The 12,361-nt window shown below is 36.5% G+C and overlaps 1 protein-coding gene across 1 annotated transcript; it reads left to right on the top strand.

The window, feature by feature from the left end:
* Window positions 1-2,171: 2,171 nt before the first annotated feature.
* LOC117435789 (NTPase KAP family P-loop domain-containing protein 1-like) lies at window positions 2,172-9,543 on the top strand. Its single transcript, XM_059004523.1, has 4 exons — window positions 2,172-2,184; window positions 3,616-3,738; window positions 4,854-6,631; window positions 8,440-9,543. Exons 1-4 carry the CDS (start codon window positions 2,172-2,174, stop codon window positions 8,671-8,673), a joined length of 2,148 nt encoding a protein of 715 aa, XP_058860506.1. The 3' UTR covers window positions 8,674-9,543.
* Window positions 9,544-12,361: the final 2,818 nt, after the last annotated feature.

The following is a 12,361-nucleotide window of genomic DNA, read 5'->3' on the forward strand; positions in this document are numbered from 1 at the left end:
GTGATAAAATAGCAATAACATGTGCAATTAAAGACAACAGTCTCCATCTATAGTATACATTCCTCAACTACAACTTATCCATGAATGTACTATAAAGTCAGCTTAATTATTAGCCAGCCATAAAAACTTTATATAGAGCAGGTGTGTCTAATCACGGTCCTGGAGGGCCATTCCATTGCAGGTTTAACAGGTACATTTAAGTAGTTTGCTACTTTAGGGTGTGAATGGAGGTTTAGCTGGTTCAAATTAAACAATTTAGAACAGGTTTTGAACAAAGACAAGGACTGAAAGGAGTAACTTTGGCCACCCCTGGCGTACAGCAATTTGTTATGACCTAACTGACAAATTTGACAGTACAATAGTGCAAAAAAAAAAAAAAAAACCTTCCACGTTTGGAAGAGTCATCATTTGATAAAGTAAGTGTTTGTTATTTTTTTTATATTTTATGTATTCTTTCATATGCCTTCAATTTTGTACACCGCAGTTTTATATATATACTGTATATCTATATATATATCTATATATCTATATATATAGATATATATATATATATATATATATATATATATATATATATAGATATATAGATAGATAGATATATATCTATATAAATAATTTTATTTATTTATGAGCTTATTCATTTTAAATCATTTTAAAGTCTTTTTCTTGCCTGTTTGTGTACTTGTTTAAAATAACTTTTTTTTTTCCAACAATACATTCTTAACTTCATCAATAACCATAACAATCATTAAAACACAGCTGGGATTGTGAATATGCAATGCAAAGTCTGTAAGAATGGCCCATAGAAAGGGTCAATGCTTTTGAGAGCTTGAGGCACATCCGAAATGCACGCACCCTGAAGCAGACAGCACTACTGTCTGACAGAATGTACATCAGGAACGCAGCTAGTCAGATTTCGTTTATATGCTGTCACTTATACCCTTATTGTAATAATTGTAAAATTCTCAACGACATGTGTTGTACTGTAATTACACGGTAGTGCCTGGCAGGTGGTTTGGGATTGGTACAGTTGGGTTGCAGCTCTTTGTTCAAGGGCACTATATTTGTGTGTGTGTGTGTGTGTGTGTGTGTGTGTGTGTGTGTGTGTGTGTGTGTGTGTTGGTTAGACGTTCTGTTTGTTTCACAACCACTCCTTGGTTTTTACAACGTCCAAAGTTTAAAGTTTTTTCATGCATGTTGTGATCCTGACTTTGATGAAATTTAAGCTAAGCTTGCTTTTAAGGACGGTTTTGTTTCAATAAGATTGGGCTTTCATGGATTTGGAGTTTATTCCTGTGTTTCAACATGCTAGCTAACATTTAAGATGGCTCTTTGAAGTTTAAACAAATTATGAAAACTATTGTGAAGTGGATTTGTCTAGTCTGATTAAACCAAGCAGTGCTACCAAGCAACGCTGTGACGACATTTTTCAAGAAATCACACGTTCTGTTAAATTATTATGCAGCTCATAATTAGTTTGCAGAGTAATTAAAAATTAAAGTTAAATATGCAAATTTCTCGACAATTTGTCTAAATTATTAGTTTATACCGTGGAGCAATAGATTTTGTAGGAGTGTATGGGTTTTGGAAAAAGATAACTCTATGGTTGTCCCCTGCGTTTTAGTTATTATTATTATTATTATTATTATTATTATTATTATTATTATTATTGTTATTATTATTTATTTATTAGCAGACGCCCTTATCCAGGGCAACTCACAATTGTTACAAAATATCACAGTACAAAGTATTGCACTATAAAATATCACATTACAAGTTATTACATTATGAAATATCACATTACAGAATATCATAATACAGATAAGAGCAGTTATGAAAGTACAATAAGATCAAATTAAAGTAAGAGCAAAAAAAAGAATACAGTAAATTATAAGTATGAGCAAGTCTGACTCAGTGCAATTATAACTTACAATAAATATTTGCTTATATGAGTAAAGTCCACTAAGAGCAGGTAGAAAGTATGATATACAATTATAGTTTTACTTTTTTTTTTTTTTTTTTTTAGTTAATGAACCATGCATGACTTAAGGGTCATCTATTGAATGGCCCCCAACCAAAAAGCATTTCCAAAGTATTTTTTGTGTTTTGTGTTTTGTAGGTTTTGGAAAATTGACAAGGCGTATTGAATTTGCTGGATCACTCTTGTCAAAATGGCCACGAAAGGTAAGGTGAGAAAGTCGTACAACTTTAATGAGCTCTGCTATTCGCATTAAATGCTGCACATTACCTGCTTACACACACTTAGATTTTTATTTCGACGCAAAAGCACCAATATCAAAACCTGTTGTAATGCTGGGGTTCGGATGTGGTGAAGAAATAACTCTTCTATCAGTATTTCAACTGGATGCAGATGGGTTACAATCTTACAGTTGTGTTACTTAAAGCTCCCATGCTGTACACACCAACCTTTCAACTGAACTTGCATCCTAGTTTGACAATAAAGCTTATTGAATAGAAGACCCATGAATAACTTTCTACAAACAATTAGAAGGCAAACACCTAATACACAACTGCAATGCAGGCTTAATACTAACAGGAGAGTTTAACCAATTGACACAGTAGTCATTTTTCATGTATTATTATTATTATTATTATTATTATTATTATTATTATTATTATTATTGTTGTATTACACAAATTATGAATTAATTTTGTAAATAACAATGTTAGCATAACTTTGAAATAATTACTGGTCCTGAATGCATTGGTCCTAAACAATAAAAAAAGAATCTTACACTTTTATAAGTGAGTGCAATTTGAAAATTGTTCTGTATCGTCAGCCAATCATCTTCCAGATCTAGCAGGCTTCTATCAAATGGTAAGTTGCACCTCCTGAGGTACATAAAACCGGGACCTCCGAAAGGAAGAGGGGCTGTTCAAAGTTTAAACTCTCTTTAGAAATCATATATCCATCTAATAGGAAACATTGATACTATTACTACTATCGTACTGACAACCAATTCATATTGTGCAGTAATATTGTATCCTGATGTATCTAACTTGTGTTCAATCTATGGTACTGGCATTTAGTGTCATGGGAAGGCATCTTGCATTCAGTGAATTATCAAATAAAATAAAAACAGAACAACAGCATGAAATGTAAAAACAACAACAGCATGAAATGTCCCCTTCTTGTTCTGGACAGAGGGATCTTTAGCAGAAATATATTCAATCCTGATCTTTGATGCAGCTGGTGTCTTTTTTGTTGAAGACATTTTAATCGTACAGCTCTATGCAGTGTGTGTTCAATCATTTACCGGAAGCAAACTAAACCGGCTGCCAGGTTCCTAAATGCAACAGGTAGTGCGTCAATAAGGCAAACTTTGCTTTATTTATTTTTAAACAATACAAATATGTATATTCACACGGCAATGGGTACATTTCACAGAAACCATGAAGTCTGTGATAACAATGAAAAAAATACAGCCTTAAACAGCTATATTTATCAGAGATCATTTTGTGTTCTTTGGTCGTTTTTAAAAGCTGTTGTAAGGATATTGGTGCCATCATTAAATTGTATTCCTCGAGGGAGATATATACAGTGGTCATGATGATCTACATACAGCTTTTTTTTTTAACATTTTCATTTTACAGATACAGATGATATCTATGCCTATGGTCTGTCTGTGGCTCTCACTAAAGTTGTGCCTCCATCTACTGTTGGACTCTACTCATCCTGCCCGAGTCGCATTAAAAGGCTTTTGAGCAAGATTGAAAGTAAGTTTTGATGTTGCGCACTAAAATGTCTTGCTGTGTGTTTTCTACACAGGAAAAACACAAATATGTCCCTTTGAAATGATTGTCCAATACACAGTAGTGTGCACGTTTATCAGAACACTCCATTGCTTCTGTTGTGTAAGATTTGTTGGGCATATGAAATCAAACCACTGGAACCAAAAATTGTAAAAATAAGCTAATTAGTTGATGACTTGAATAGGCCACACATGCATTCCATTTAAAATAGTAAGAGAAAGGGAACACATAGCCACACATGGTAAAATGCAGGAGACTTTTTCAGAAGTTGTTTAAGATGCCTAATTAAAGCATAAAGCGGCCTAACATTTTCACACATGAGTGCCTATTGTTTCTTTATCACTGATTACTGGTGGTAAATGGAAATTTTCACACCCAGAGATTTTCATGCAGGTAGGTATATAAAGGATATATCATTTCCATGGGCTTCTGGAGTGACAGCAGCAATATGTAACATCAACACATTATATAGGCAACAGCATAAAACCATATCAACGCACTCATTTAGTTACTAAAGAGTTCATCATGTAAAAATAGGTAGGACTAACTCTGCCCTACAGTTTGCAAGGGTGTAGCTGTTTTTTAAAAGAACAGGGAGAGAGGATACCAAATTATAGGTGGCAAAACAGCCCTAACGCAATATGGTATTTTATTTAATGGAACAAATAGGTTGTTTCTATGGTATGATCTCGGAGTGTCTTTGATTTGTATTAGGACATTCTTATCTTCAAATGGGGCAAATTATTTTGATCCCACCCTTATGGTTGCAAGTTATTTCTTAACATTATAAGTTATATATTATACATATTTTAAGGAGGCTGTGTGGTCCAGTGGTTAACGAAAAGAGCTTGTAACCAGGAGATCCCCGGTTCAAATCCCACCTCAGCCACTGACTCATTGTGTGACCCTGAGCAAGTCACTTAACCTCCTTGTGCTCCGTCTTTCGGTTGAGACGTAGTTGTAAGTGACTCTGCAGCTGATGCATAGTTCACACACCCTAGTCTCTGTAAGTTGCCTTGGATAAAGGCGTCTGCTAAATAAACAAATAATAATAATTTTTTTTATTTTCCTTTCTTTAGCGAATATGAAAAAGGAATCAGAACGAAGAGAAAATACATTTCCACCTGCACAAAAGAAGGGTTCTCTTTGGAATTTTGTGTCCACTTTACTCACTATGATTTTTTACTGGCCAAAATGGTTGGACAGTGGGAAGAAGAGAAGAAATGTCCGCTACCTATTTATACAGTTCAATGCCTGGCACTTCACAGGAACCGATAAGTTATGGGCGGGCCTGGTCATCACTCTCTGTGAATCATTTCAATCTATTTTCGGCAGTTTCTTCATCAGCGTTTTCAGAACTTCTCAACACATAGATGAGTCTGTCAGGAAAATAATAAAGGAAAGCCGTGAGCCGGAGTGGATAACCAAAAAAATGTGCTGCTTTCCGCTTTGGCTTCTTGCAATTGTTTCAGTTTTACTTGCCATTGGGTTGATTACTGTTGTTATAATTGTTGGTTTCCCAACTGGCGACAGTTCTGGTGATGGTATAACAGTGATCGAAAGCATGGCTATTGCAACGCTTGGGCTACCAGCTGCCGGTGCGGTTCGCTTCACCATTCTGTTGAGTAAAAATCTGATGTTCAACCAGGATTTCAAAATCCAGAGGCAGATGGATGCACCCAAAATGAGTGCTCAGTTGGGCTTCATGAATGAAGTGCGGAAAGAGGTGGAAATTCTCATCAACTTTATCCGCTTCATGGAAGTCTACGAAAGAAGGAACATCCGTGTCGTCTTGGAAATTACTAACTTGGATCGGTGCACTCCCGAGAAAATTGCCGGGGTTTTGGATGCAATAAACATCTTGCTTTCCGGGGAAAACATCCCGTTCATTTCCATCCTGGCGATTGATCCCAGGGTGATTGTGAAGAGTGTGGAGAGCTTTGAAAGTGTGAATAAAAACGGTTATAAGTTTCTGAACCGCATCGTGACCCTTCCCTTTACGGTCCCCGAAATGGACATAAGTTCTAAGCGTGAGGTTTTTAGAAAACTTGCAGAACGTCAGTCAGAATTTCCCGAAGATGGTCAATTAGAAGAGAACCAGGGGATCTCATACGAAGCAGAGAGATCAAAGGTGCTTGAAGAATCTTGTATGGAAAGCGGCATAGCACATGAATCTCAGATTCCTTTGATTAGCTGTACCCCAGATAGACGAGAACGTAACGTTGGCATACTGAAAATAGTTAAGGATTTGATTAAAGAAACACTGCGAGTCATTAGCGAAGAAGGCGATGAGGGAAACTTTAAATATTACCTCATGGAGAACAGCATTCATATGAGAAGAATTATCAATTCAGTAAGAGTCTCAATCACAATCATGGCTAGCCAAAGAGAGGAATTACCACCAGCAAGGGAAATTGCCGCGTGGATAGTCCTGGCTAATCAGTGGCCATGTCGTCTCAGCTGGATCTTACAGTGCATTGAAGACGATGAACAAAGAGCAGAGATAGATAAAGACTTCACTGGGGAAGACAGCATTGATGAGACCAAGCTTCTGTGGGATGTCTTTTGCGAATCGAGGCTCGAGTTTCACCTGATGAAGGACCAAATTAAAAACTTCCTGGAAATTGATGGGGATCCGGAGCTGTTTGAAATGTTTCTCAAGAAAGATTTCTTGCTCACCATACAGCAGGCCAACTGTTTTAAAGCGTTCACCGTCAACCTTGATCCGTCCATCAAGAAGGAGCTGGAATTAATCCGGGGAAGCAAAAATCTAAAGGATACCATTAAATTAGAGAAGGTCATGCCACTAAAATCCGGATTTGTTTTAAAAATGAATGAAGACGATGTGTGCAAAGAGGTAAAGAGCTTCATTTCTTATAAGATCCTGGTCGTACCCCCTAAAATAATTTATATCTCTACTTAAAGTCTGCAAACTTAATTAGATACTATAAACCAGGGCTGTCCACCAGATGGCTCTTGAACCATATATGGCTCTTTAATCATGAAAAGTTTTTTTATTTCCATTAGTGATACATATATTTTGGGGCTCTGAAGGAACTCCCTGGTAATCAATATGGTTATTTTAGACCAGAAGGCTAAAAGAACCATAGGTAATTACTCTCACTTAAAATTAAGCATGAAGCTTTACAGGCACTCTTAATTAGCAGACTACCATCGAGCCCTCTGATCTCTTCCTTTCTTGCTAACCGATTACTTCTCCTCATAACTGACATTCTTGGAAGGTAATCACTACACTTGTAAGTTCTGCAATAATCTCTGTAGCTTCTAAGCTTTTTCCTGCCTTAGGGATTCTTTGGACCATTGGGATTCATTTCATCCCTAAATAAAGTGCCGCTTCAGATGTCATTTTAATCGCTTTCTATACTTTTCTCTTACTGTTTTATGGTGTTTGCAAGCAGTGGTTCTGAGTTGCTCCAATATTGAGTTCTGTATGAATGACCAAACGTTTTGCATCACTCTATAGAACTCATTTTGCTTAATAAAGTCGAATGAAACCTGCTGAATAATGTTACGTTAACATATTCAACGACATAGCATTTTGTAGTCTTCCATATACTTAACAAAAAACTGACATTTTAAAATGTGACATTGCAAAATTGAACATGAAATACTGTATTACTATTAAGGTTTCTGGTAGACTTTTGCAATGTAACTTTTTAGTTTATTATGTCTCAATCCTAAGATTCTAGGTGATGCAAAACTTTTGGCCATAGCTGTAGAGTGGGTTGAAATTCACCAGACAAGCTCAAAGCCAGGTAAAGGCAGAATGAATGAAAATTTGGCGATGCAGTCATACTGCATTTGAGGCGTCTAATCTCCTAATCTTATAAATTGATTGTAGCCTTGCAACCAGATTGGTTCTGGGTTCTAATAGTCGTTATTATAATAATTTTTTTTTTTTTTTAATCTATATCAGCCTTTACTTCAGCAGGTATAAAATTGTCCCAGTTTTCAAAGCACTTCTAAAAAGATTCTAACCTGTTTTCCTAGCCAAATAAAATAAAGGTTATGTCGTGTTCTAAAAGAAAAGGACAGTGTGGAGCTAACTTTGAGTTCTAGTTGCCTGTCTTAGACATACTGATGTAGGCTAGATCAGCCTTTTATGTTAGTGTCAGCGCCATCTAGTGCACAGTAGTGTATTGACAGCAAAACTAACTGAAACTTGATCCAAAGTTTAAAAATAATTGTTTTGGGTTTCATGTTGCTTTTTGGGTTTTTTTTTTTTGCTGTGTGCAACTGACCATCTAGTATGGAATAACATGTTTATCGGGACAAGTTTTGCTTACATTACAAAACAGTGGTGTACTTGACAGATCTATCTAGAATGACAGTTGCGAGTTGCCATAAACCCATAAACAGGGTTAGAGATGAATCTGCATTGAAGCATAGTCTGTTGAAAAGTAGAGATCGTCCAGGTAAAATAATCCCTGAATTAATTGTTTTAATATAATAAATACACATTTTATTGCTATTTATTTTAAATATATAGAATATTGAATGATCATTTTTGATAAACTTTTTTGATTATCCTTACATAAACCCCACACCCCGAATAAAACACGTACCACGAATGATCATTCCATATCCTCTATGTATCTGCTTGCAATTATATAAGAAAAATAATGTAATCTTCTTTTTTTCCAGATGGAAAAACTCAAATTCAGTGAGAGAAATACTGAAAAGTATACGCAGAGAATAAAGGAGAACAATCTTGATGGCCGAGCATTACTTTTTGGCCACTACCACGAGATCAAAAATGTCCTTCAGATGTCCATGGGAGAATGGACTGCCTTTAGCATTCATTTCTTAGGAATAAAGCCACAAGTTGTCAGCCCCTTTGTAACAGGGGGGTTGGTTACATGTGTGGGTGGTCGCTGAACAATACTGAGGCAGACATAGAGCATTGGGTGCTGACCTGCCACACAGGCGTGCAGATTTAAATAACACAGGTGCTGACACTAGGGTACCAGCAATGGTAGCCCTAGTGTCACAATTTAATAAAATTAACAAAGCTAAAAAGTTTGCCCCACAAGGCGAGCGCTAGTCCCACTAAAAGTCCCACTCTAAGAACCTACTACGCTATGCATATCCTCTCTACACTGTTTGGGATCAACATCCCCTAAAATGCCCTTCTTCTGGGCTTCTGGATTCCTGGCATTCTCACAGTGACTCCGACCTCTTCAAACAGCCTTCACCAACACCACCTTGGAGTGCAGTATTCTCTCCATGGAGCAGACGCTCTCCTCCTCGATGTAAACACATTACCCATCTGTGAGCCATAGCGGTGCAGTCGCCTCGAGCTGTGACTCAGGTGCTTTTTGAGCTTGGCACACCCTCTGCTATCTCAGTGTGAAATCTCATTGTGTTGCTCCATGAACCACCTTTCATAATGGACCTTAAATCCATTTCCCAATTCAAGAGCACAGCCATAAAAGCCAGGAGCTTAGAACGTCCCATGGCTATTTTTATTTGATTTTATTTTTTTAATTCACAGCTAACTTCATGATAATGAATTGTTCAGAACTTAAAAACGCTCAATTAGAATTTTAATACAAAACTATAAGAAACGATGTTAAGTAGACAGTAGTTTTGTGCACTGAAAAAGGCAACATTCTGGAATAATGGCCTCTGCCTTTTTTGCCATGTTCCCCCATTATATGAAATCTTAAAAACAGTGATAATTAATGTGTTTTTGCACGATATGAATATGAAATTACACAATAGTCTCAGTAAAGGGTAAGGTTTAAAGTTGGGGTCGGGGTTAGGGTTAGGGTGTAATTATGTTGTTATATAAGAAATAAAGATTGATTGATTGATTGATTAACATAGCATGTGTCCTTTTCATTTAGATGAGGAATGTGGTGAAATCCTATATTTTACATTGTCGTTCTCAGTCTCATAAGACCGTGTTGGTGAACACAGTGAGCACCAATCTCTCTTGACAATGCTGTTTTAAAGAAACCTGTGCAGCCAGGTGCATGTACATAACAGGTGTAACTGCAGGTAACAAATGCTGCTATACTAGAGCCTTGTTACTGCTCTGGAAGAGGACACTGCTAACATAGGGGTCGAACAGTGGGCAAATATCAATCACTAAGAGGGATCTCCACGTCACTGGCACACAGCCACTACAGCTATGACCCAGCACAAATTAACCCCTGGTTACATCAATTGTCACAACAATTATTGGAATGTCTAATTCTTAAGAGTTAAATTTTCTACTGGATTTATTTTACAAGGACAGTTATTAGCGGTCCAGTATAATGCATGCATGTGTATATTTTTGTGTTTGTTTGTTATTCATTTATTATTTTATCTTATTATTTTAAATAGCCTGTGGCAGAGAAAGTGCTGCACAGGAACCTTTAATGTTGTATTTTAATCTTACTATCACAACTAGCCATGCTGGTGTACAGTAATGCAGGGAGTGTATACTGGAGCTTTTAAAGCTACTTTCTTATGTAATTGCATTTTCTTCTGCAAGCCTTTTCTTTGACTGTTCTCCTGTGCAACCAGCTTGATCCTGGTATATCGTTATTTATTAAAATATTTTGTACCTTGTCTTTATTATTTTAGGATTGCATTGCCAATATATGACATTACTATAACTTAAGTATGTTAAACAAAATCCCTGGGTCCAATTTTCAACTGAATTGATTTTACAAGAAAACTGACAAATGCATCCTTGTCTAAAGCCGTAAACCAAAAATAGGATTTGTCCATTTTTTTTTTTTGTGGAAGTGTGACAAACAAAAAGAAATGAAAATAGCTCCAGGACAAAAGAGAACACAAATTGAGATTTCTGCCGGGATTCAAAACCAGAGAATTTGCAAGGATCTTGAAAAGCTTGTTTTAGAGAAGTGAATGACACATAGGCAAGATATTGGTGACAGGTGTGACTATCACAAACAGGATTAGGTGCAAAAATGAGCGACAGGGAAGGAATTCATCAAATAAAGCTGTGATTTCAGCTGGAGAATGTTTCATGTCCAGAAGATACTTGAATCAGATCAAAATCAATGTATAATACAGCGTCCGGATGTATTCCTTCAGGACTTATGCAATGTCGAACATTTCAACTGGAAGTTTTTTTCAGCGTTGAAACGTTTGACATTGAATTCATAAAGTTTCTTTTAGTGTTTGATAGTTCTGAATGACAACAGTTTCTAAATTCTACTGTAATAGTTAATATAAATTCTATTCGCTTCTGTCTGTTTCTGGAGGAAGTGAAACTCACAGTGACTTACAAGTATGACAAAACAAACATGGAACAGATTTCCGTTTAAAATGTCCCATCCTTTGAAGTCCTCTGCAAATAAAGTCAGAATTTGTACAACACTGTTAGATACAGGCATGTAACATATAACAAATTACAGTACAGTTAGTTACAGAACCATTCACACTGTATGTTCTGAAGTGGCCTTTCCAAAGCAAACCGGATGTGCTCAACAGGTAACACTTAAGAAATATTTTCATTAGCTCTTCCCATTCAAATGCATTATCTGTGCAATAGGGTGAAGACTGGGCACAAATTGGCAAAGTGCGTGCGTTAACCACTATGCATAAGAGCTAGGCTCGGCATTGCCTGTTACACTAGGACTAGTTTAACAGTGATATTGTGACACAAAGGTTTGTTGACAGCACAACAATGCGTTTAAGTGGCGTCATTGTGCATTGTAAATTATCTACATTACTTGGTTCAATTCATGTTAAATTAAAATAAAAGACTGCAACCAACAAACTAACTGAATTAAATACGTCCTATTCAGTGCTGATCTGAACCAGCTTTACCCTTACCAAAAGCCCCCAACATTTATATCCTGTTTTAAACGAATACCCGCCCTCACACATTCTACCTGCCTATATAGATGTGACTTCAAATAATCTTGGGTACATCTTCAACATAAAGTGTTGTCAGGTTTTTTTCAGGCAGCTGAGAAAGGCTTTTAACTCTAGAAGTGAAAGCCGTGTGTAAAGTGACAGCAGATAGCAAGCAGTCGGGAATAGGAAACCTGTGTCTTCTTTTGATGTATTGTTAAAGCTTGCCCGAACCCGGTGATAGGTGAACTTCTGAGAGTTACGGAATGCGGTGGGCATACACTGTTTGTTTTGAGCTTCTTGCTTGCAGTAAGGGGAACTGTCAAGTGGTGACACATGCAGGTTCTTGCTTACAGTACATGCTGCAGTTGTTTGATGGTATTTGAGAAGCAGCAAGTTGTTCACAACATTCAAAGCAGGGATGCTAGAAAGTTAGGAACGCAGTGATTCAAGACATGAGTAGTTTGCATAATAAAGTAATAACTGTTACTGTGAAGTCAACTTTATATTTTTCAAATAAAACTTTATTTGGTGTATTTTCATATCATAATAACTGGCCCCCCTTTTTCTTGTGTTGTATAGGATAATCAAACTGTCCCCTAAGTAACTTAAAAAAAAAATACTATGACTACATAGTTTCAATCTGTTATATGGAAAGTCTTTTGAGTGGTTATTTCTCGTAAACCTTTTAAGATGCCTTCAGTGTTGAAATCATTTATCTTAACAGAAGTGGATATACATTGTGTTG

The sequence above is a fragment of the Acipenser ruthenus genome, chromosome 30, assembly GCF_902713425.1.
Source record: "Acipenser ruthenus chromosome 30, fAciRut3.2 maternal haplotype, whole genome shotgun sequence".
NCBI classification, from domain to species: domain Eukaryota; kingdom Metazoa; phylum Chordata; class Actinopteri; order Acipenseriformes; family Acipenseridae; genus Acipenser; species Acipenser ruthenus.